We start from the raw sequence: 24,030 nt of genomic DNA, 5'->3' as shown, positions 1-24,030 counted from the left end.
GATTAAGGAACAGTCAGAGCCAAGCTATTTGGGCTATGGAGCTTCCCCTGGCTGCACGTATAGAAGTTGAGATAGTGGTTTTGCCTGTGCAAGCTAGGGGCAGAAAAGCTGAGAGAGACTGTTGTGTGTGCAATCCTGAGAAGATGCAGAGATGGAGCTTCTGGAATATTGATCTCACTTTGGGATTCCTGAAATAAATGCTGGACAGTTGCCTGGTTTCTTTGTTCAGGAGGAGACTTTTTAGACACTTTTGCAAGTAAACAGTATTATAGCAAGATACCTGGCTGTCACCAATGAGTTTACATTTGAAGAGAAACAATTCACTAGGTTTCTAAATGCTGACCACTCAAAAGAAAGAACTGACAGAATACTTTGTGTGTTGATGTAGTCAGCCATTCCACTACCATTTGCATGGACAGGCACAGCAACCTCACATCCATCTCCACTGCTGACAGATGCACCTGGCAGCTACTGGGCTGTGATGGAATGGCTAGTCCCTGGTCCAAGTTTTCCTGGGCAGGAAAGTAAAGAAGCCAACCCCAGCCCTCTCCACCCACAACCAGTGAGGTTGAAAGGAGCTGTATGCAGTCTCTCTGCCATAACAGAGGCTTTTACTGCCAGGAACAAGGTCAACACCCAAGCCTTTCTGGGTGCCAAATGTCAAAACCCAGCTAGTCAAACCTGTACTCACCCCTCCAACACCACTTTGCAATAGTATAAAAGCCAAGTTACATACCAAACTAATCACCAGATTTCTATTCTGACTACTGGGGACAGCTGTATTATTACAGTAAGACATGCTGCAGGACACCAACCTGACACAACACAGTAGAATCCCAGCCCAGGAAGGGGGATAATACTGCAACATAGATCAATTACACTCTGCAGTGGTAGCGGTGGCCCTGGCCCCTCCCAAGATCATCATTCATAGTCTATTCTTCCAAATGCACAAGACAAGCTCTAAAACCCTCCTTGCTCTAAGTTTCTGCACATTCTCCCAAAGCTAGGATTAGCCAACTGGAGGGAAAAGCCTGGCACCTCTTTCAGCCTGGTATCTAAACAGTTGGGCAGGGTTCCTGATGATGAGCTACAGCTGCCTCCACTACCTAGATGATTAACCCTTCCCTGTCTGGACTGCAATCAATGCCCATAGGGATAGGAGGAGGGAAGAGTTTAAGCCGGGTGGTCCCAACTGCGCCACTGATGACTCTAAGTAATCATTTGCAACTTCTTCCAAACACCTCAAGCATGTAAAGGACACAAATATGACACACATCTGTACCCAGACCCACTCAGTGTTTCAATCACACCCCCCCACGTATTGCTTCTGGATCTGGCCCTTCCTCTCTAACCTCATGCAGCAGAAAGATTTGGATGCTCCTGGCTTAAATGGCTGTGCTGCACCAGAGGCCCTAGGAATGGGAACCTTTCATATGACTAAACAGGCTCCTTGCATGGTTGAAGGTATGCATATCCACCCATGGTGCTGCTGAGAGCAGAGATGGGACTCACAGTGTTTGGGAACCAATGGGCTAGTAATTCCATCTACAGATAAGTGATTAGGTGGAAATATTGGGGGACAGACAGAAGAGCACTTGAGAGGGAAGCGGTCCACTTGGAACAGCTGGAAGGACACTGCCGGAAAGACAGAGAAAATACTAATGAAGAAACTGGACAGCTCAGAGCAATGTGACTGCTCTCAACTGCGTGTCTAGGTTAGATCAAGTATGAGCTTGCTTAGCAATGGTCAGCACTCTGTTAACAGATGCAATTCCCTCCTCTCTTAATCTTCTCATGGAAAATAAGCCTTTATGTAACAGCATGAAAGCCTTTGCCCAGAAAAGGTAATCCTATCATCAAGCAATTTGATGGGGCAATACCAATGCCCCCAAGGTACCAAGCACAAACAAGTAAGGGGGGGGGTGTTTTGTGAGGGAGCATCCACATGCAGGTGTGCCATGGGGTAGGAATGTAAACTGGGTCATGGTGGCACTGAAGGAAGTGCCAGAGGGTTGTGACATCATCCAGCTGAATGAGGGGCAAGGAAGCAGAGGAGCCCCTCCACCCTGTTTCTGGTCCAGTCCTATCTGTCTTCCTGATTGCAAGGACTCAGGTGGTCTGATCCAGGCCTTGAGTCCCCATCACGCAACACCTCCACTTAGTTATCCGAACCAGTGGTGAACAGGTGACAAACACCGCCATTTTAAACCCACTGGTGTCAATGACAACGCCAGGCATGCAGCAATCGCAGGCCTTAAGTCTTAGATTCAGTGTCTGAACTGGAGCTCAACTCCTCTTTTCAGGCTTATTTGAACCCAGCTCATCAATACAGTCCTGTGGCCAGTGTAACTGAGGCTTTGGGGACATGTTATCACTCCCACTGAATAACTGAAGCTCCATGCTTATATTCAGGAGTCTAGTGGTCTGATCATTGGCCCCAGGTTCAGAACCCCTGAATCTCCATTCCCAAACTGAGACTGGAAGGCCTAAAAATAAGTGGGAGGCAACGGTTGTGGTCATCTTTTCAGCAGGTGCCCTGGAGACACTGGCCCAGGCTCTGTGACCCACTTGGTTGTCTTTGTGCTTCTCTGGTGGAACCAGAAACTGATTCTCTCTCCCAGGCATAGGGGCAAAGAAAGGGCATACCCAGAACACACATCCCTGGCTGCTGAATATCATCTTTGGGACTGAAGACCCATAGTAGCATCCAGGCTGTTTGTATAATAATAGGTTTTCCCTCTGTCTTTGCTCTGGCTGGGGGAACCCCAGGGTGGGGAAGCTATATCCCCACATATGGAGCCGGTTATATGATAACTATTTAACACTGAAGCCAACACCCTGATTTCTTTCCAAGGGTGATTTTACAAATTCCTCCAGACACATACACATTGACCACAAAACTGAGGATTTGGATCATGGGGTCCAGCCCTGTTCCAAAGATCGTTAGGGTTCAAGTTAAACAACCAGAAGGGATAAATGTTGGTTGTACTGGAGTCTATCAACATTTATAAATGTGCTCCAAGACCAGGGGGTGCTTTAATTAGAGTGGCTCCAAGAGCATCACGTGTATCGGCATTCCCATGCTGAAAAACAGTGGTGGGGGCACTTTAACTAAAGCTCATTGAGTGAGCCATTTCTAGACACTGGAGTCTGTTGGAGTGCAGTAATTACGAACAGACTTGATTAATTGAGTTTGCTCTGATGCACTATAAGTACAGTGTGTTGGAGCAGCCTCACTGCATGTCTGCAGGCACCCTGTGAGCTTGGTAGGGCTTTAGCCAAACTGCAAGTATTGAACCTTTAGTGCTCACAAAGCTGCACTGTACACAAGACAGAGCAAGCAGTGCAAAGCTGACATATGTACTCCAGAATTGGAACTGCCATTCTGCATATGCATAAACCCACAGTTTATATATCTGTTAATTCCAGAAGGCCAGAGGGAAACTCCTGCTAGATTCTTAGAAGCCAAAGGTCAAAAGAGATGCTTCCCCAGATTTTCTCCAGGATTATAGTCAGTCTTCCGATTTCACATGTGATGACTGATTTTTCCCTAGAATTGTAATCACGGATTTCACATGTGGGCTGATTGCATTATAATTAGGCCAACGTGTCCAGTGAAGCTAATTGGATTTACAGACAGAAAGAGAAACAAGACTTGTTTCTTGTGTTAAATACCCTCAAGTAGGTGTAACCACATGAAATTCTTTCAGTAGCTTTTGGAGGCCCACAAGGGAAGGAAGGGCAGAGGAGGGGGTGTCTGATGCAATGTGATCCCGTTGAGTTTATTTTTAGTTTCATTTCTGGGCTATTTGAAGGGAGTCACTAATGTCCCAGTCATGTGATGATGACTGATTAAACACCATGATGCTCCCCTACATTAATATGAACTCTGGAGGTTTGTTTGTTTGTTTTTTTAATTTTTCATATTCCACAGCAAGTTGGCCAAATCAATTACAAATCTGTTAGTCCAGAACCAAAAGTGGTGCTACTACCAGCAAACATCTTCCACCCCCACCTGGGGCTTCAGATGTTCCCAAATCCTTTGGCAGGCATCCTACTTGCCGGCCCAAGCCCAGAGTCTCAGGGTTCAGATATCCCAGAGTTTTGGTTGGCCTTAGCCATAAGGTCCCAGGAGCAAGCTAGGGAGGAGTCTCCCATTTCCATAAAGTGGGCATAAAGCCAAGGTTAACTATGCCTTACCTACATGGGTACTATCCAATGCCAGCAGAGCAGTCTTCCCCAGGTCCAACTAGGAAGCCACTGTGGTGATCACGGTAGTTCCCCTAGGTAAGCACAGACTACACTTGATCAGCCAAAAGGCTGAGAAGCAATAATACACTGGAGTTAATCTGATTTGGGGAAGCTAAGCATCAGCTGAGAAATGAATTTGATGCAGCTCATTGTGCAATGCAAGCCAGGCAGAGGTCCACTGCAATTCATGGTGAGGAGATCTTGCTTGTACAAGTCAGCTCACACAAGAGGTGTAGCAGTGCAGCTCTGCACCCGAGGCAGTGCTGGCTCCTGCCCTGCCAGTTGCAACTGTGTAATCAGCTGCCACTGTGGCAACAGTTGCTTTGTGCCCCCACCCCCCATACAGGTGGCACCTGGGGCTGGTGTCCTGGGTGCCTCCCTCAGTTTATGCTACTGACTTGCAGGATCAGGGCCAATGTGGAGATGTCCCTCTAGTTGTGAAACTGCACAGCCTCACTTACTCAAACCTCATTTACATGAAATATGATCATGTCTCACAAAACTCATTACTTGCCCTTAACAGTCCCTCAGTTACTTAAGCCTTAGTTTCTCCAAATTAATTCAGTTTTCTCCAATCACATAATTATAGTTTGGGGCTCCATTCCATAGTTTGGACTTGCATTCAAGCTCTCCCCTGCTGTTCTGTCTTGGTATCTATCAGTTGCTAGGCTTTACTGATGGGTTGTTCATATGTCTAAGACAGGAGCACAAATAATATCTGAGACAACCCTATGCCCTCGGACTGCTGGGCTGATAGAAGCATGAATCACCATTCTTCTAAAGGCAGGATTTAGCAATGCGTATGCTGGCAGTGGGATCTCATTCACCCAGAGGTTTTTCATTCACATTCAGCCTGGGGCATCCTGGCTAAAAGTCGTCACCATTTGATGAGGAGAATGAATCTGATGGGTCTCAGATCACTTTCCAAAGAATAAAACTATTCATTCCATCCAGGAAGAGCACACACCAACTGCAGATGCTTCCTCAGCCTGACAAAGGGTTTTTAAACCTGTAAGTTTGCTAAGACATTTTTTTCTAACTATTTAGTTGGTCTAATAAAAGATATCAAATTTACCTAAAGAACCTTGTCTGCCCATGTCCTTAGACCAACACAGCTACAACCTACACCCGTTTCCATAGAATAAGCAGTCACAAAGCCTTGTCTCAGAGCAGCAGTTCTGGGTGGCTGCTACCCACAGAGGCAGTGTTGACTTTCAGTTGCTGTTGCTGACACCACTGTTTCAGAACAAGAACCAGTCTCTTCCAGGAAGCTGAAAGAGAGAAAGGGTTGGCTTCTGTGGTTATTAATTCAGCATCTCTCACCTGTAACTCCACCATGATAATTAAGGCCTCTTTTCTATCTCTCCGGCATCCTCTTTTCACACCTCAAATCTTTCATGTGCTGCACTGAGGTGCACATTTTTTAAGATCCAACCCTTTCTCCCTGAAGCCAATACCAAAACTCCCAGAGCAGGGTTGACACTGCAGTCAAAGACAGAACTGCAACTCATGTTGACAAACCCAAGTTGGCTTTAAACTGGTCATCCTGGGTACCAATACTGAATCATCCTCAGTGGTGCCTTGAAGTATGATAAGGCATCAATCATTTTGAAGAAACTTGTCTTGCTATGGAGGTGGGTAGATGAGAGAAACAAAGGGAAAGAGCTGTGACCTGAGATCGCTCTAGGATCCACTCTTACCACCCTGAAATATTTGCCATGTCTGCAGCTGAACCTGTGGATCTTGGATCAGCCTCAGTCATCATCTCCAGACTTACTGATGATTTACTTCCCTATTTACTGGAAGACTGTCCTCCTCATACCAAAGGGCCGCTGCTGCCACCAACCAATAACGTGGCCAAGGCGGCATGGAGCTCTGTGCAGGCTATGTAACTCATTGAGTAAATGCTTGGTTGGCTAGTTTAATGATAGCTGGGGTACATCTACATGAGCTGCACACGCAGAACTATTTGCAGTGTAGACACACTCACAGATTTCCACGGAGTTAAAGTGAGCCATTATTACTTGATGTATTCCTTCCCATCTTCCCTTGAACTTGGGGCCTTATACTGTGACATGAAAAGAGACAGCAACTTGTACCAGAGGGGAATGACAGGGTCAGGCCACGATACAACAAAGTGAAATACCTGCTGTAAGACTGCATATGGAGAGGGTATGCACATATGTGGCTGCAGAAATCACAGCAGGGAGATTTGACAGGAGGCCCTGAATAATAAACTTATTTAGCATACCAACAGCACAATTTAGGCCACTGTCTGTGCTGTGCTTCTGAGGAGGTGTAATTCAGGAAAGGGGGCTATGCTCTTTTAAGACACCTTTGCTCCTACACAGTTCCGGAAGTCAATGTGGTCTCTGATGTAAGTTAGGCCTTAGGGGCACCTCTAGCCTGTGGCACTTTTTCTTCTGCAGCTTATAATAGCTCGGAGTGCAGAGTACTGCAGCCTGTCCCTGTACTCTTGCCCTCTTCCTGCCCCTGGCACATCCAGTGTGTAAGAAGTGGTGAGGATTGGGCCAGGCCTGTAGGGCAAGGCAAGGCGTATGCAGACTTGTGTCAGTGGCACTGATGTTATTCACTGCTTTTGGCTTCTACATTTAGCCAAACTCAAATCAGAAATGAGTGGTATTGTTTAAACTGATTTTTGTCTGTCTCTCTCACACACTTACACATATACATGCACACACTACTGATTAAAATACTTCTATAAATCCTCAATTTTTTCAGGGCTGGGGTTTCTTGACATTTAGATGCTTCCAGTATTTGTTAGCATTTCTGGCTGCACAGTTTCTAGCCTGGTCCAAACTTCTGCACCCACATAAGCATCATGAACAACTTCTCTCAGCTCTGTCACTGTGGAGGTGCTGCTCTCTGACTAAAACAGTTCCAAAGATGCCAAGCTGGATTCAGACCTAAAGTAAGGAAACTCCATTAACTGCCATGAAGGTCATGCACCTAACCCCAACCTGGTCCCAGTAATCTCTACAGAGATTAAAAACTTTAATGGGAGTGAAACAAGGGACAGGAGGCCTAATAGTCGAGTGTTTGCTCTGCCACTGACTGTTCCTGGGACATTGGGAAAATCACTTTACTGCTCTGTGCCTCAGTTTCTCCATTAAAGAAAGAGTGACAATACCATCTACCTAATTCATAAGCCTGCTGTGAGACTCTTTTAGTTAGTTTTCTTTATCTACCTATGAAAGGGGATAGCGTAACCTACCAAATCAGTGGCCCACATATGAGGATAAAGGTCTACTGTTGATATTAGCTCACAACAAGATTCCTTTAGCTCAGTGGAAAACAACCTGTTTGGCAGGTGGGCCACAAATTAGCCACGCATCCTCAAGTGCTATTCTGATCTCCTTCCCCCATCCAATCCACAACTCTGCTTTTTACACTCAGCTCTGTGCTCCCAGCCTGATCTGCTGCTCTGCCTTCTGCTTCCTTCCTTGTGTTCCCTGCCTCATTTGCTGCTTTGCTTTCTGCCCTATCTGCCACTGTGTTTCTTGCCCCCTCCCCACCTGTGCCATGGGTTGGCCATTCCTGCTTTGGCTCATCTGCTGGAAATCTATGCCTTTAATCCAGGGAGTCTTGGGTTTGATTCCTACAGATAACCCATGAGATTGGTGAGGAAAGGGTCACACAAAAATTCAGACTTGGGCATAAAATAGAGGTAGCTTTGAAAGCCACAGTATTGCAAATACAAACGAATGGTAGCCATCTCAGAGAGGTGCCAAAGGAAAATTAAAGTAGATAGGAGAAGCTTTGCATTTGCAGACAGAGGTCCAGGGACAGACATTTTCTAAAGATGGGGCTACATACGGCAGTCCTTACTCAAGCAAAACTCTGGGTAAAGTCAATGGATGCTAAGCCTCAGGGGAATCTGCAAGATTTCTCTGGAGTAGGAATACATGTAAACTAGACACCAATATGGAAATTCAGGGGAAATCCACAGCTTCAAATGCTCAGTGCCAAAGTCTCAAAATAGAGACTACACCAAACAGCCCATCACAAAAGCACGTACAGGGTTGCACACCTAGTACTTCTGGACTGATTTTTCCCTAGGAGCACGCAACATACACCCAACAAGCTGAAATCTTCTGAGAGACTCTCCTTCAGTAATCAGTGCAGGATTGCAGCTCTTTCCATTCCATCATCTGATTACAGTCCCAAAGGTTAAAACAACAAAGAAGAAAGGTATATGGTGTTTCTGTGAGTCATTAGGAAACCTAGCAGACCAGTTACACCATCTAGGCAGAGAAGGGATGAGTAATTAGACTTGAATAACCTAATGTAAAAGGAGATAGCTTGGGGGAGGAGGAGAGGGGCACGTGGGTAGCTCTACTGATCCGTGGCAGGACCACAGAGGCAGTGAACATAATTACTGTGTGTGTTCCTGTGACGCCTTCTCATGTGGGCGAAGCCCAGACAAAGCACAGATTGCAGTCCTGAATTCTATTGAACCTGATCTTCCAGTTCACCTTTTAGATCCAAAACTCACACCCACCTCCTTTCCCTCACCCTGTTTCAAAGCACAGTTCTTCTGAGGACTGCTGCCATCTCCATAGCCATACCCGGAGTGTGCACCAGTAAAAAGAGGATTTGTGTGGAGTGGATTTACCTGTCAGAACCCCTGAATGTGGGAAGGAGAGACAGGTCCTCACCCTCATTACTTGTCCAGGAAAGCCTTGATTCCTTCTGTGTCACCTGATTACTGACAACAGGCCAATGGACACTCACGTGGGAACTGAAAAGGGGCTGAAAGATAGACTCAGCAAGCAACCTCAATAGCCATTGTACCCCTCTGCTCCCTGCTACATAAACACCCACCAGCCAAAGCCCTAGTGATGTGTGTATTAAGGAAACCTGCCCAAGACTTCATCTATCTGACCACACAGGGCTCTGTGAACCTTGGTGCCTTTCCCCCTCCTCCCACCAAAACCTTTCTCCCCAGCCACTAACTCCCATTTCTCTGGTGCACTTAGAGGCCACAAATCCTGCACCTTTCCCCAGGCTGCCCCACTTCTCCATTCACTACCCTGGATACTGATGCTGTCATCAGATATCCCGCTCCTCTGCAGGGAACAACAGAGCCCTGGACCTAGGGCTGAGCAGGAAGAAAGCTGCTAACTTGTCTTCTCCTGTGGGCTCTGCAGGGCCCCAAGGGGTTGCATTCACACCTCCAGGCAATCTGCCAGGCCATCTCTGCTCTCTTTACCCTGGCCACAACCCCAGGTGAAGTGCACACCAGGGCAGACTTACCTGCAAGGCCAGAAGCTCCTGTCTTGCCAGGCATTGGCTTTGGCAGGGGAGGTTGTTCTCCAGGTCTGCCTCCTGCCCTCAGGTGGTGGGGGGGGCCCTCCACATCCTTCCCACGACTGCACCTTTCCAGCGGAAAGAATCGCCAGATCTTCTTCCTGCCCCCAACTGCTGCAGGCTGCAAAAGTGGCTGCTTGATTCCCCGTTTTTGTCTGAGGGGAAGGGGTGGGGGGTTAGCCCAAGCCCCAGCCCCTCTTCTTTCAGGCTGCGTGTGGGGGTGGCTGGGAAGATCCCGGGTTTGGCATGAAGCTGCCTCATGGCGCTAAGTGTCTGGGCCAGGCGCGCGGCCAGGGGGGATCCCAGCTCTGGCGGCCCCTTACAGCCCCGGGAGCCGGGGGCAGCCCCGTGCCCCTGGGTGCGGGCAGGGGAGCTCCCCAGCGGGTGCAGAGGGCGCAGCTGGGCCGCTCCCCCTCCCCGGGGGTCCCTGCGGTGCCCGGGGCGGGGCGGGGCGGGGCGGGGTGGCCCGGCCGGGCTGAGGGAGCGGATCCGGGATGCAGCGGGCTGAGGCCCGGCCACGTCAGCACCCCGAGGGGGCTGCACCGGGAGGCGGAGGCGCCGGGCCCGGGGCAGCTGCCGCCGCCGGAGCCATGGACCCCGCGGCACAGCTGGTACGGGGCGAGGGGCCGGGGCCAAGCCCCAACTTCCCGGCCGCCCGCAAAACTTTGTGCCGCCGGCAGCCCCGGGCGGGGCGGGGGATCCCCGGGGAGAGGAATCCAGGGGAGCATCGGGGGGATCCCGCGGGCGGGAATGGGGGGAGGCGATATTGGAGGAATCCCGGGAGGGGATCCCTCAGGGAGAGGGATCCCAGCCGGGTGTGGGGGGATCCCCGGCAGGGGGGGACCCCGAAGGAGGGTTTGGGGGGGTGTTGTGGGACTGGGGAGGGGCCCCAGGGAAGGGAGAGCCCCTGGGAGCAAGTTGGGAACAGGTCCCGTGGGGGCGTCACTGTGAGCAGCTGCTAGGGGAGCCCCCCGGCTGGAGGAGGAAAGGGGGATCGGGGCACAGACCTGGGTGCCAGGAGGCTGGAGCAGACCCTAGGTGGGTGGCTTGCTGTGGCTCAGATGGGTGCGGGGCCGGTCCCAGCCAGCTCAGCTGCTAGGCCCGTCTGAGACCAGCTCCTCGCCCCTGGGTCCGGTGACAAGGCCCCTCAGTCGTCTCAGCCCAGCTTCTGGGTCTCGGTCTGGCGCTGGACCCAGCCCCTCGCAGTCATCTCAGCCCAGGTTCTGTGGTACACTTGGACTCGGACTCTGGAGCAGTCAGTGCATGACAGAACTTGGGTTTGGATGGACCCACACGTGGAGCTGAGCCACCCTCCTCCCCCGTGTCCCCCTGTGGCCTGGGACTGGGGCATCCGGCATGGAAGGGGGCACCTCTGGCTTCTCTGGATCAGGACAGGACCAGACATGGGCTGCGCCAGGCTCTCCGTGCCTTTTCTGTGGGTAAAGAGATCATGGCACTATGTACCCATTGCAGGAGGTCACCCTAGAGGGTTGTATCATTGTCCTAAATCATGGTGCCGCGGGGAGGGAGGGTCTGTGGGTCCTGTGCCTACTGTCATACAGCCTCTAGCTACACACTATCTTTATCTCAGTTTCAGGAGCCCTCGCTCTACACAGTCAAGGCCATTTTCATCTTGGACAATGATGGGCAGCGACTCTTGGCCAAGGTAAATGCCACCTGGACCAGAACACAGCCTTAATTCCAGGCCTCTGGCCTCCCAGTGAGGAGGGGATTTGGTAGGAGCTCATTCCTATGGGAGGGGCAAAAAGGAACAACAAAGCCAGAAGCATCTGGGAAGCCAGTTTCTCTCCCATTTGGTGTCCCATGTACCTGAAAAGGTATAAAAATAGTTATGTAATATGTGTAATAATCACATTCTTGGCAGTGTGGGCCAGCTCCAAGGTTACCTGTCAGGATTCATAGATGTTTGGGCTGGAAGGGACCTCAGTAGGTCATCTAGTCTGACCCCCGGCCCCAGGCAGGAAAGAGCACTGGAGTCAGACAAGCCCAGCTAGGGGCTTGTCCAGTCTCCTCTTGAAGACCCCAAGGTAGGAGAAAGCACCGCCTCCCTTGGAAGCCCATTCCAGATTCTGGCAATCCTTACAGTGAAGTTCTTTCTAATGTCCAACCTAAATCTGCTCTCCGTCAATTCCTGGATTCTGTCCTTAGTGAAATGTAAGCTTGGGCAAGTCAAGGCACTTTTCAGTGCCTTGGTTTTCTCATCTGTAAAACATGGAAGGTTCATCACAAGTCCATTGATAACTGCAGCTGGAGAGCAAGCTGAGCACAGGGGGCTGCTGGTACAGATGCAGAAGAAGAGTCAGGTCCTAGATGAGAATTGTAGTATCTTAAAATTATATTATCTCCCACTACCTAGAACTCTGCCACAGACCTGTGCTACTGCTTGCCAAAACCAACTTTTTCCATGAAGCCTGTAACTCTATATTTATCTTTCAATGAAGTGTTAACAACCCCCCAAACACATGACATTAGTATGACCAGCAACAAACAAAATTGATCAGTCAGTCACTTGACCATACCTTTTCCTCCCAGTTGAAATTCTGAGTCCTTTAGAGTAGTGTCTTGTCCAGAAAGCTATATGTAAAACGCACAGTAATTTTCTTATTTTTACAGATTTACATAGTTTTTCCTTTAAAATGAACATCCCCTACAGCATTGTATTTTCTGATTCCTCCTCTGACAGGCACAGAACAATATTAATGCTGGCTGGGCAATAGGCTAGTTGATCTAGTAAGGTTCTATTATTTCTTGTTTCTCTGATTGCCTTGAAGCTCACAGGGACATTGTTGCTGATTGTGACTTCTTCGTTATTTTCAGTCTTTACTTGCATTGCTGGTGTGCTATGGGGGTCCCAGTCATAGAACAGGTGCTGTACAAACCCAAAACAAAAAGATCCCCTCTACCCCAGAGCGTCAAAGTCTGCATGCAAGAGACACCAAATGTTGATGGACTAAAACCAGGGAGAGCATGTGGGGAGTACTGGGTACCGTGATAGACAGAGCTCTCCTAACATCTAGCCACTGTTAAGGGTTTTATAGGCATCAGAGTGAAGAAGTGTGGTAAGGAAGGATGTGAAGAAAGGCAGTGAGGTGGCTTGGACATCCTGAGAGAAACACCATCCCAAATCTGTGTACATGATGGTTTGTTAGCCAAGATGATTTTTAAAGTATTTGTAGGAGGCAGTCATGGGGCTCTCCACTTGTTCTTCCTACTTGACTGGCTCAGTATTCATATGCCAAGATCCAGTCATCCAAGGTCTATTTCCCTAGTGTCTCTCTTTACTTGTCAGTATGTCTGCACTGTGTCCCTGGCATGCACAGATAGGGATACAGGTTTCCCTCGCCAACCGTGGTTTTGAGTATCCACATTTAATATTCTATATACCATTTTGGCTACCACGGTATACTGTTTTGAGTAACCACGGCTTTCCATGGTCGCGGATCAGCCCACCACCTGCTATTTTTCCTGTAAGCCTTTTGTCATGCCAACCATGGTTTTGCCAACCACAAAAACTTTCAGGTACCTAACCCCAGCAGTTGGTGAGGGAAACCTGTATTGCCAAGCACTCCACCGTGACCCATGTGCATGTGGCAGCTGGGAATTTGTTCCCAGGACATGCCTGGATGACTCTTGAGTCTTCTTTCTCTGGTGTGTTTGAGAGGGGCCATGAAGGGTGATGCCCATACAGCAGCTTCATAACTTCATTGTTGGTTTGGCTCATGCAGGTGGGCAGTGCATGTTCAAGAGCAGCCCTCTCCAAGAGCTCCAGAGAGGTGGTGTAGACATACCCTGTGTGCCCATACCATGGGCTCATCCTGCTGTAACTCTCTCACCTTTGTTCTCTGCAGTACTATGATGACACCTTTCCATCTATGAAGGAACAGAAGGCCTTTGAGAAGAATGTATTCAACAAAACCCACAAAACTGACAGTAGGTAGTGAAGGTTTGGGCAGGGGTGGAGAAGGCAGAAGGGAAGGACAAGCCTTCAGGCTATGGGCTGCTGTGGAGTTTGCCAGCAACTGTTCATCCAAATCATCTATTTGGAAGGTTGGGATATTGCAGGTAGTGCCCTAGAGACAACGACTGTGATGGGAAAGCAAAAAGAAACCTGCCAGGACTGTACTATATCATCACAACAGCCAGTCCAGGAGCTCTACAAGAAGCAGTTGTCGCACCTGAGATCCTATCTGTAACTCAGTCCCAGAAAAAATATAGCACACTGCAACATGTTTTCCAAGAGTGAGTAGGAATTGCTAAGAGTTAAAACAGCCCTGGTTCAGTCAGTCTTTGCACCCTTACAGACCCCCTGAATGCACCAGGGCAACTAAAGTTGTGTGCAGGTGCCCTAGAAGTACAGTTGCCAGCTTGGGTACCTCAAAACTGCTGCAAGGAGAAGTGAAGTCAAACAGTCTAGTAGGCATATGATGACACCCCTTGAAAGTTGCAGGTGTGATGCCTGTAGGTCCCAGCTTCTCACCTCTACACATGTCCTTAGGTTACAGAGAGAAAGGCTCAGTGCCAGCCTAACACTGCCCCCACATGCCTTTTCTGCCAATGTTTCAGGTGAGATTGCCTTTCTGGAGGGACTAACCATTGTCTATAAAAGCAGCATTGACCTCTTTTTCTATGTGGTGGGAAGTTCCCATGAAAATGAGGTAAGCGCCTCCCTGAGCCCCACACCAACAAGAGCATGAGGAAATAATGAAATAAAAGGTGGTGGGGCATGCATTTCAACACTGAGGGCTGCTTCTCTCTGCTCCTTTGACCAGCTTTGTGGGAACAGAGTTCTAGTTCCTCTTGCATACCCTGAATGGGGAGGACCCTCCACACACTCAGACCCTTTCCTAAGGATAGAAAGCTCTGTCTTCTCTCATCTACCCCATGGTGAAGTTGAGAAAGATGCATCTTTCCCATATGCTTGTAGGACCCCAGTGCATGAGTGCTTTTCTAGGCCACTAATTGGCCTGTAGACATAGCTGTCTGTCTCTGGGCATAGCTGTCTGTCCAGCTACCAGGACTGCCATTTGTTAGGCATCCCAAGTCACTTCACCCAAGCCTGGGAAATGTCCCCCCAGAAGGTACCAGGGGAGCTTCTTATAGAAGGGGTTGGTGGGAAAAGACATGCAACTCTGTACTACCTTCATGGGCTTCTCCTCTTCTCCCAGCTGATGCTGATGGCTGTTCTCACCTGTCTCTTTGACTCTCTCAATCACATGCTACGGTGAGTACCACAGCTCCTGCCAGAACTCATGATATTTCCCCAGGGAAAGGTCCCAAAACCAAAACCAGCCCTAATAACAACAGCCTGACCCTACCCTCTTCCACCCAAGGGTCTCAAAGCCCTTTATAAGCATTAATGGACAAAGACTCATGGCCTTAGATTGAAAGCTGCTGAAGGCAGGGGCACCTTTCTCTGCACTGGGTGGCTTGATCTCCTTTTCAGAGATGGAGAAACTGAGGCACAGAGCAGGGAAGTGATTCACCCAAGGCTGCACACAGTGAGTCAGTGGAAGCCCCAGGAGTCCTAGCTTCTATTCCATGCTATAAGCACTGAACTGCCCTTACTCTGGTGGCTAGAAATAGAACCCCGAAACTCAACTCCTCAGTTGTTTTAACCATTAGATGTCTCTGCTGGGCAGGCACTAGTATTAGCTATCTGTTCCTGCTTCCTCCCTATGCAAGAACCTCTGCTCACATGAGCAGCTGGCATTGTGCTGCAGGGAGGGGAGAGTAGACGGGGAGGCAAAGGAATCTCTGCAGGTATGTTGGGACTGAGCTATCTGGAGCAGCAATGCGTCTTGGTGCTTGGGCAAGGAACACTCTGTCCCCGCCCTGAGCTCTCCTGGAGTCACTGGCTCATTTTATCCCACCCACAGGAAGAATGTGGAGAAGCGCTCCCTCTTGGACAACATGGACGGGGCCTTCCTGGTGGTGGATGAGATTGTTGATGGGGGGTATGGCTATGCATGCTCTTGCTTGGGTATTTTGCTAGGAGAGGAGAGGGTTGGAGAGAAGGGCTAATTGCACGTTAAGGGGAGAGAAGCCAAATGCTCTGGCAGCTGCTTATGGTCCCAAGAGCAATAGCAAGAGAAAATGTTACCAGTTCAGTGGTAGCAGTAGGCTCTGATGATGCCAGTTCAAATTCAAGTTAAAATCCAGCCCATGCCATTCTTAAACAAATAGTATCTGATGGCTGTTGGGGGGCCTATGTGAAATCAAATTGGAAAGTCTGAGCCGAGCTCTTAGCAGACCAGTGCTCTTATCAGACAGAACACTGCTGTATGCTCTTGTTAGCCAAATCCCAACCTTGATACTCACCACTAGCAACAACACTCAGCTTGTAAGGTAGGACTTTTCATTGGGAGATCCCAAAATAATTTTACAAAGCAGGTGAGGATCATCATCCCTGTTTACAGCTAGAGAAACTGAGGCATGGAGCATGGCAGGTGTGTGTTCAAGGTCACCCAGCAATCTAGTGGCAGAGCTGGGAATCGAACACGGGGCTCCTGAGTCTTAGTCAACATGCTAAGACAGTGGTAGGGAGCTGAGTTTTCCTCATTCTTGCAACAAGAAGGTTTCAGTTTCCAGGATGATCAACCTGGCATCATGTTCCACGTGTAAATCCACCCTCCCTCTTGCAGCAAGAGGGGGAATGTGCAACATGAAAGCACCTTTGAGAGATGGACCTAATCTGATGGGAAAATCCTATTACTCTTCTTGCTTTTAGGGTGATTCTGGAGAGTGATCCACAGCAAGTGATCCAGAAGGTGAACTTCAGGGTAAGCCCTCCTACAGAGCCTGCCCCTGTTCTCCCTACCAGGGACTTTTCTCCTTTTGAGCCCTTTGCTCTAATCTTCTTCCTTTAACTCTTTCCATTCCAGACAATCTCAGAGCCCGCTGCATACGGGTTTGTTCTCTTTGATTACATCGCTGGTAGGTCAGAGCAGAGTGAATCTGTACCTCCCAGGTGCTAACTAGGCTACAGTCAGCTGTGAACCAGGTGTGAGGCCACTTCCTTCAAAGCATGTCACAAGTTGCTGTGGGGCCGTCTGCTGAGTTAGGTGGAGATATAGTGTGTCCTTTCTGCATGTTCCTGGTAAATCTGGGGTGGCAGTCAGGCTTGGAAGGATTATGACTCCATTAGTAAATATGATTCATTGTCAACATCTCCCTCCACCCAAAAATCATTAACAAATGATATTTACACACGAGACATAAAGAGACAAATTTCTAGAAGGAGCCCACCCACATCCATTTAGACACCAAAATACAAAATTAAGTGGACAGTTTATCCAAGGAGCTGTGTAGTGTCAAGCACTTAAAAAATGGCTATAGGCTGTCAAAAAACCAGGGTCTCCTTTGCCTTCAATCTACCTGACAGTTCTGCATATGAAATATTCATGACCCCATACAGTTTTTATCATCCAATCATTTGCAAAGCTGTATTGTTGTTAGGGTTTTTTTGATAAAACAATGACTGGTATCTCTTTATTTCCTGCCAGGGCAGACTTTGTCAACAAAAACACATGTATATATTCTCGGAAATAAATGTTGCTAGCTGTTGAAATTGATTTAAGCTAATTGAATCATTCCAAGCCTGTAGTACTACTTTGTGCTCGCTTTTGGACATGTCTCATTTGAATTCTGGGTCAAAGGAGAGAGATAAATATCAGTAGAAGCAATGCTAATAGTGTGAAAATTTCATTGCCTTCTAAGAAGTTGCCAGTAATACATATGCAGACTGTGGTTACCTCCTCATGAAGTCTGTGACAAAACAAAGCATGGGTCCTAACTGCATGGGGGTGACCATGCAGTGGCTTTCTATGAGAGAGCCATTTGGTCATTATTGACTTCTAACATGTTTATCCTACTGTGGAGATGGGGTAGTTTGAGTCAGGTGTAACCAAATTAACCAGCCCTCCTGCTTCCTAGCTGTCTGGATGGGGAGATATCCCAGAATGCATTGCATGTATGTAAAAACACTCCTAGTTCTGTGCTACAGAAGCTGAAGCATTGTGAGATAAGCGTGCATGTTTCCCAGCATGTCTTGCCACATGGTAACAATGGAAGTGCCACTGAGGTTGTTGCATAAAAGGCAGTTATTTGAAGATATGTATGTCTGTGCTGCAGTGATAGAGGGTATAGTCTCTTCATCAAGAAAATAAGCCCTTCTCACATGCTCCCACTCCTTTTACATATAACAGAAAGGAGATGGGGGAACTCCTTGAGGGGTGTCCTAAGCTGCTGTTCATGAACACTCCAGAAACCTGGGGCTTAAGCATGGTGCTGGGTCCACCCCTCAGGGCATGCTCACTGCTTCATTTCTGGGGTTGACATGGGGAAAAGCAGGAGCAGGTAAATGGGTTTATCTCCTCAGTAGTGACAATAAGCACCCTGCCACTGCAATGTAGACATAGCCTCAGCCATATTCCCTGTAGCAGAGCCAGTTGCCCTCACTGAGAGCTACGCTGGACACGGCTGTAACTGTAGATTATCAGGGCCTGTGATACACATGGAAGCAGCATAGGCAAGTGGACCATGCAAAACCAGCTTCTCCCACAGCAACTAATCTGCATTGGCATGAATGGAGCGTCTGAGCCTGAAGCTGTCCAGGCATGTTGCTAAGCAAAGCAGAGGCAGTTCTGTTTGGTAGCAGAGTAAACAAATGTATCAGACAAGAATATATCTGTGTTTCCTAAATCCACTCCTTCCAAGACTGCTGGAAACAGCTGTGACATGAGGTACTGCTATCTCTCTCTCTCCCTCTTTGTGTTTGTGTAAACCAAGTGGTGGGGCAGAGAATGGCATGGCCCCAAACTGCTGGGAATGGTTGGGATTCCATCACCATGATGTCATGCAGAAGGAGCTCAGTGGGGATGCGTGAATTGCTTGGTATTTCTGTAGAGCTGAGTGCGCTCTTACCACTGGGACTCTTGCACTGTATGCATGTGAGAGAGGGTATAATAATTATTTATCTAGGTTGATATCCCACCCTATCCAGAGAGACCCGGAGCAGGTTGCAGTAAATGACAAGCAGCCCACAGATAAGAAGCAACAGTGGATTCCCAAATGACACCCAGAACTTCAAAACTCCATAGGCAACCAAAAGGGAATGAAAATTGTCAGCATAGTGCTGTGCATTTTTATCTGAGGATCTTAAAGACTCTCATGAACTTTGAATTCATCTAATTAAAAGTCCCCCTCATCAGGGAAGGGTTCTGTCAGATGCACTACACCCATTGCTGAAACACAGCTGTGTCTGAGGAATGTGGCAGCTAGTTTAACAGCCCTACAGCAACACAGTATAGCAGGCAGTGCAGTTTTTGCATTCAGATGCAGCTGCAGACTGGATTTGGATGGACAGAGTATAATTGCTTGAGTAGGAGTATGTTGAGGATGCTAGAGCTAAGCCCTTTAAATACTATGGGGTTTTCAGTGCTTACAAGTAGTCACCTTTCCTTCCCCTGTCCCATACCTGTTCCCACTGCTCCAGGCATCTTCACTTCCCATAAACCTCCGTGTCTTTTTCCTTCTTTTAGGTGGATGACAGCCCTCTCTCTGAGCAAAGTGTTGCCCAGGTAAAGGTCTCAAGACCCCATCCATTTCCTTTCTGGGTGCTGGCGTGGGATTGAGGATATGGAGATGGCATGAAGTGGGCCTGCTGCTTACATGCCAGGGCAGGGGAAAACAATCCTGTAGTTTTGAGGGATTCATGCCTAGCCCCACTCTATATGCACTGTGAGCATCAGGCAAGGCTGCCCAACATAAGAGCAATTGGGTAGGTAAGTTGCTCAGGTGTCATATAGTCCCAGATCCTATAGAGCTCCCAGATGGGAGGTTGCATAGAACCATGGCAGGGAGCCTCTTGGGGCTGGGGCTGCATGGAGGGGTTTGTGAAAAGGTTCCATGGTAGCTGGAGCCCCTCCTGTCACTCAGAGCACTGGTGGTATTTGGCCACTTTGCACCTATTGCACCTGGTGAACATCCCCTGAAGCAGCCACAAGGGGATCTCATTCCACCTCCTTCCCCAAACGGCCTGTCCTTATCTGTATTTAAAAACATTGAGGCACAGGGGGGGTGAAGTGGATTGCCCAAGTTTACACAGCAAGTTGGAGGCAGAAGAAGCCAGGAGCCCTTAACTGTAATCTTGACTGATGACCCACACACCTCTCTTTCCCAAATAGAACCCAGGAATCCCGAGTCATAATGTCCCTGCTCTAACCACTGAGACCCACTCCCCACCCATAGCCCAGACTGAAACCCAGGAGACCTAATGCCCTATTTCCCTACTTCAGTTACTAGATCTCCAACCGCATCCAAAGCTTTAGGCAGAACCCAGAAGTCCTGACATCCAGTCACCCTGCTTAAGCATGAGACCATATTCCCCTTCCAGAGCCAAGTGATGATAACCCAGGAGTTCTGACACCCATTCCCATGTTTTCACCACTAGGCAGTGCTCAGGAAGTCAGTATGATAGTGGATTAGAAACACATCAGGCCATGTCCTTGCATTAGGCTTTGCCTTTGCTGGGTCTAGCAATTCAGCTATGTGCTTGAGCACCCCCAGCAAACCCAGCAGGTTTGCAATGTCAGACCCGTCTCCCCTGCTCCTCCTGGTCCCTCAAGTGACAGGGCAGGACATGGTGAGGGGGAAGGATGGTTTGGGGTAGGGTGTCACTTGGGGCAGGCTTGAACATGAACTTGGGCAATCCAAGTGGGGAAGGGTCTTCAAGTTGAGCCTGTCCCTTCCTTCCAGGCCACACACTGCTCTGCGTTCTGTCCCTCATGTGCTCTCTCCTTGCAGGTGCTTCTGTCCACACTAATCCTGCCTGCATGAGCCATGGGGCTGAGTCTATGTCTAACCCAGCACTAACTACCACCTCGTACTGGGCAGAGTAAGTGACCCCTGCAGCCTAGGCCCACCTCTGCCAAGGCCTCTGCTACCTGCCTGCAGAGGACCAGTAGAAACCTACTTATTTCTTCCCTTGCCTCCTAAAAGCCAGCTTGGGAGGACTCCCTTCCCCAGTCTCTGAACCATGTGTATGGTGAAGCCTGTCTGTACAGCCACCTTCTACCAGGGGTTCATAACATTTTGTTCATGGAAAGCCATTTAATGGATGCAACATTGTGTCAGGGAGTGCAGTCCACTAGCTCCATGTTCAATAAAGGACTGCAGTACTGATGGCCACCATTTAAAAGTCCCTTTGTGAGCTATGTATAAATGCTGTGTGGGCTGCGAGTGGCCCATGGGCTGCACTTTGGGAACCTTTGTTCTATACTCTCTGTCCCTGGCTGACATAATACCATCCCTAGTAAGATCACCTCTCCCTTCCATACTAACCCTCACACAGTACCCCATAGCATGTGGGTAACGTATTTTTACCCAGAGATGTTTGCACAGCAGAGCATGTGGTCATAACTGGGAAGTAGATTTTAGATTGTGCGAAAACGTAGGTTAAAAATACTTTAAATAGCACCTACAGAGCTCTCGATAATTGTCTGGTAGGAAGCCAGTTATAATGGCCCATCAGTCTGGAGGTCTTTTTCATGGCTGCTAGAAGGCTGCTGTGGGTGTGCAGTGTGTTGGATACTGTTGGCCTATGTGTATCCAGGGTAGAAGCTGGGTGATTGTGGCTTTCAGTGACTAATCAGCAGTAGTGTAACAATGGGTGGGCAAGCGGGGTGAAAGCCCTGGGCAGTGTCTTAGTGGGCGGAGGCTGGGGGGGGGCACCTCATCCTGGTGCCCCTGTTTCTCCACCCTATTGCACCCTACATCTTCCCTGTAGCAACTCCTGCTCCACTAGTTTTGTAGATGGTTGATGCACATGTTGGTGGCAAAAAAAAGGTGGTGACATCTCCCCCAGCAGCAGTGAACCTGTAGCCACTGCTTCTGCACCACGCACCTCCACCATCCAGGGTACAGTAATAGCTAGTTACACCTCTGCTAGGTCTGTGGTATGGATCAAAGCCAGTTCCCAGTAGCACTGTCTTTATCCCTCACAGAGACAAAACTGTAGAGTAATCATAAACAGTCTAGACTAGGTCAGGGGTTGTTTGTGCTGGACGAGCATTAACCATCAGTTCCAAGCAAGAGCTGCAGGCTGGCCTGATCTGCAACACTGACATACTGATGAGCCAAACTCCTTCAGATCAGACAGGACTTCCCAAGTCTTCTTTGCAGACTCCATCTCTAGGCCCGGCAGTTTCTGATGATGGGTTCCCATATGCTGATCAGGGCTTAGTGTCTAGAATTCAGCTTAGTGGGGGTGTACATAGGTCATGTCTAAAATGTAGCTGACTGCTTTGGGAGGGGGTACAAAATAGTTCCCATGCTGCTAGGCAGATGTCAGTTCTGCTGCTATGAAGAAGCATATCTACCACCTAGTGGCTGTTTGAAGCAAAGCAGGATTCAACCACCCAAATTGTCTGACTGAGGCACATCAGAAATCTCCCTCTTAGAGCCAGGCAGGTTTATGTTGGCATTAAATGGGTCTCCTGGTGCCAGTGAAGGAGACCTGCTGAGTTCATATGGAGTTGTAATCCGTTTGCAGAATCCCTGAGGCTGCAGGGCTTAATGTCTCTCTGTTTTTCTTCTTCTTACCCTCCTCCACCCCCTTAATAGGTTCTGCAATCTGCCAAAGAGCAAATTAAATGGTCCTTATTAAAGTGAAAGACCCAAAGGAGAGCGCCTGGATATTTCCGATTGGATGGGTCTAAACTACGGCTACAAATGATTCCTCGCCTGATTTGATTAGCCATTTTCTAATTGGCACAATAGGTCTGACAGAAGATTTGGGGTAGGATGCAAGATGGCCGACATCAGCGGTGCCACCCAGAAGAACTCTAAGCTTCCATGGACACGTCCACCCAGCTGGCTTCACCCCAGTCTCAGTGACATGAAATTTACAAGCTAACGGAGGAGGAGAGTTTGGGAGAATTAATCCATAAATGGGCCAGATTCTGCTCCTGCACCAATGCAAATCTGGAGTGACTTCAGTGTAAAAGTTTCAGATTTACTTTGGTATGACTGAGAGTTGAATCTGGCCTGAGAACCTTAAGGAACTATATAATTGCTGGGTATTGCAGCCAGTAATTATTTAAGGAATGAATAAGATGACTGATTACTGGTATTTTCAACACCTGAAGGCTTTCTTGGAAGAGTCAGGTAGCAGCTGAAGTAGAGTAGACTGGTTTTGAATCTTCCCTTTTGTCGGTATTGTCGACTAAAGAACTGTTCCCTTTCTTTTCCGCACCAATAACTTCCATTCATGGTACAAACTAAAGCCTGTGAGCATTCATGGAGAGGCTGGGCCCCTTAAACATAGGCTGAGATTTCCAAAACTGTGTAAGGGATTTGATGCCCATTTCTCACTAAAATGAATGGGACTTGGGCTTCTTAGAATTATATTGGCTGCTTCCAAAATAACCCAAGAGCCAGAGCTTTGACTATAGTAGGTGACATTCACCCTATGTGGAGGTCAGCATCCATCCCACTCAAATGCCTTGAAAGGAACAAAATAGGGATGAATGGGCATGGATGACTGTTTTCCCATCAGGCTGATATTTGGAACACCAAAGCATATCAATCATACAATGGAAAATAATGCAGCCCAGGCTGCAATTAATTATGTAAATTCAAGCTTGCTACCACTGGTTGTCGGCCCAAATATTATTAAAGGACCTTGCTGTGTTAAGAACCCTTTCCTCAAAACAAATCACTTCCTTTCCTTTGTCAGCACCCAAGATTCTAAATATCGAAAAAAAATTAAATTCTAATGAAGGAGAGCTGATTATTTTTGAGTTGTTTCTCTCTTGTTTTGCCTTGCTTCCCAGCGTCTTCTCTAGGCTGCAAAGTTGGGGTTGGCCACACCACATCAGAGGCCTGGATTTAGAAACAAACCCATTTTTACATTGCAAACTTTTAAAAAAGGGGCCTTATAAATATTTCTATATTTTGTAACTCTTTTTTTCTTTTAAAATCTGGGATCTCCTTTATTTTCTATCATCCTTTTATCTAGTCAGTTGTGTGTTACTTAATTTATTGAGAGTTGGGTATGTTTCAGTTGATTTCTGTAAGCTGTGCATGTCCAGCTTCATTTATGGTCAACAAATAAAATTTTATATCCCAAGGGTCATTTTTCCCCTTTCTGTTTTTCCTGCCTGTAATGTATGGAGATGCAGGCATGTTCCTCTTACTGCCCTACACAGAATTAAAGCTATGTCACTTTTTCCATTACAAGGCCTGTTTTTGAGGGGTTTATAACTCATCTGTAAAATTCACTCTGGACACAGGCCCCCTGTCAGCCTGGGACATGTATATTTTTGTTAAATGTTTTTCTTTCAGAGGCAGCGTCTCTCCCGCAATGGGCTGTAAAGACTAAATTTGTTATTTTTACCGTGAAATTCTGCTCCCTGCTGATTCATAATG

At 48.1% G+C, this 24,030-nt stretch overlaps 2 protein-coding genes across 4 annotated transcripts in view; one reads left to right on the top strand and one right to left on the bottom strand.

Annotated features, from left to right (window-relative positions):
* Positions 1 to 9,679, bottom strand: part of NFE2L1 (NFE2 like bZIP transcription factor 1) — a 30,071-nt gene extending 20,392 nt beyond the window's left edge. The window contains exon 1 of the mRNA XM_090044635.1: positions 9,529 to 9,679. The gene's annotated coding sequence lies outside the window, so the exon portion shown is untranslated. The remainder of the gene's footprint in view (positions 1 to 9,528) is intronic.
* Positions 9,680 to 9,944: 265 nt separating this feature from the next.
* COPZ2 (coat protein complex I subunit zeta 2) lies at positions 9,945 to 23,392 on the top strand. 3 transcript variants are annotated; one of them, XR_016441971.1, is made up of 10 exons: positions 9,945 to 10,193; positions 11,174 to 11,248; positions 13,452 to 13,533; positions 14,167 to 14,258; positions 14,769 to 14,824; positions 15,480 to 15,557; positions 16,331 to 16,382; positions 19,143 to 19,181; positions 20,407 to 20,497; positions 22,225 to 23,392. XR_016441971.1 is itself a non-coding variant. In XM_090044639.1 (9 exons), the coding sequence occupies exons 1-9, from the start codon at positions 10,077 to 10,079 to the stop codon at positions 22,270 to 22,272; spliced, it is 639 nt and encodes a 212-aa protein (XP_089900765.1). In that variant the 5' UTR covers positions 9,945 to 10,076; the 3' UTR covers positions 22,273 to 23,392. The 3 variants fall into 3 exon arrangements, 1 of the variants encoding a protein (XP_089900765.1); XR_016441970.1 differs by lacking the exon at positions 20,407 to 20,497 and adding an exon at positions 16,485 to 16,603; XM_090044639.1 differs by lacking the exon at positions 20,407 to 20,497.
* Positions 23,393 to 24,030: the final 638 nt, after the last annotated feature.

The sequence above is a fragment of the Crocodylus siamensis genome, chromosome 4, assembly GCF_052110815.1.
Source record: "Crocodylus siamensis isolate JL-2025a chromosome 4, ASM5211081v1, whole genome shotgun sequence".
Taxonomy (NCBI): Eukaryota; Metazoa; Chordata; order Crocodylia; family Crocodylidae; genus Crocodylus; species Crocodylus siamensis.
Note: the sequence above shows the minus strand (reverse complement) of the source record. Positions and strands in the feature narration are given on the sequence as shown.

Coding starts and splice junctions, on each gene's coding strand:
- COPZ2 (XM_090044639.1), top strand. CDS start 10,077: ATGCAGCGGGCTGAGGCCCGGCCACGTCAGCACCCCGAGGGGGCTGCA. Junction 15,558..16,330: donor GATGAGATTGTTGATGGGGG/GTATGGCTATGC, acceptor TCTTGCTTTTAG/GGTGATTCTGGAGAGTGATC. Junction 16,383..19,142: donor TCCAGAAGGTGAACTTCAGG/GTAAGCCCTCCT, acceptor TCCTTCTTTTAG/GTGGATGACAGCCCTCTCTC.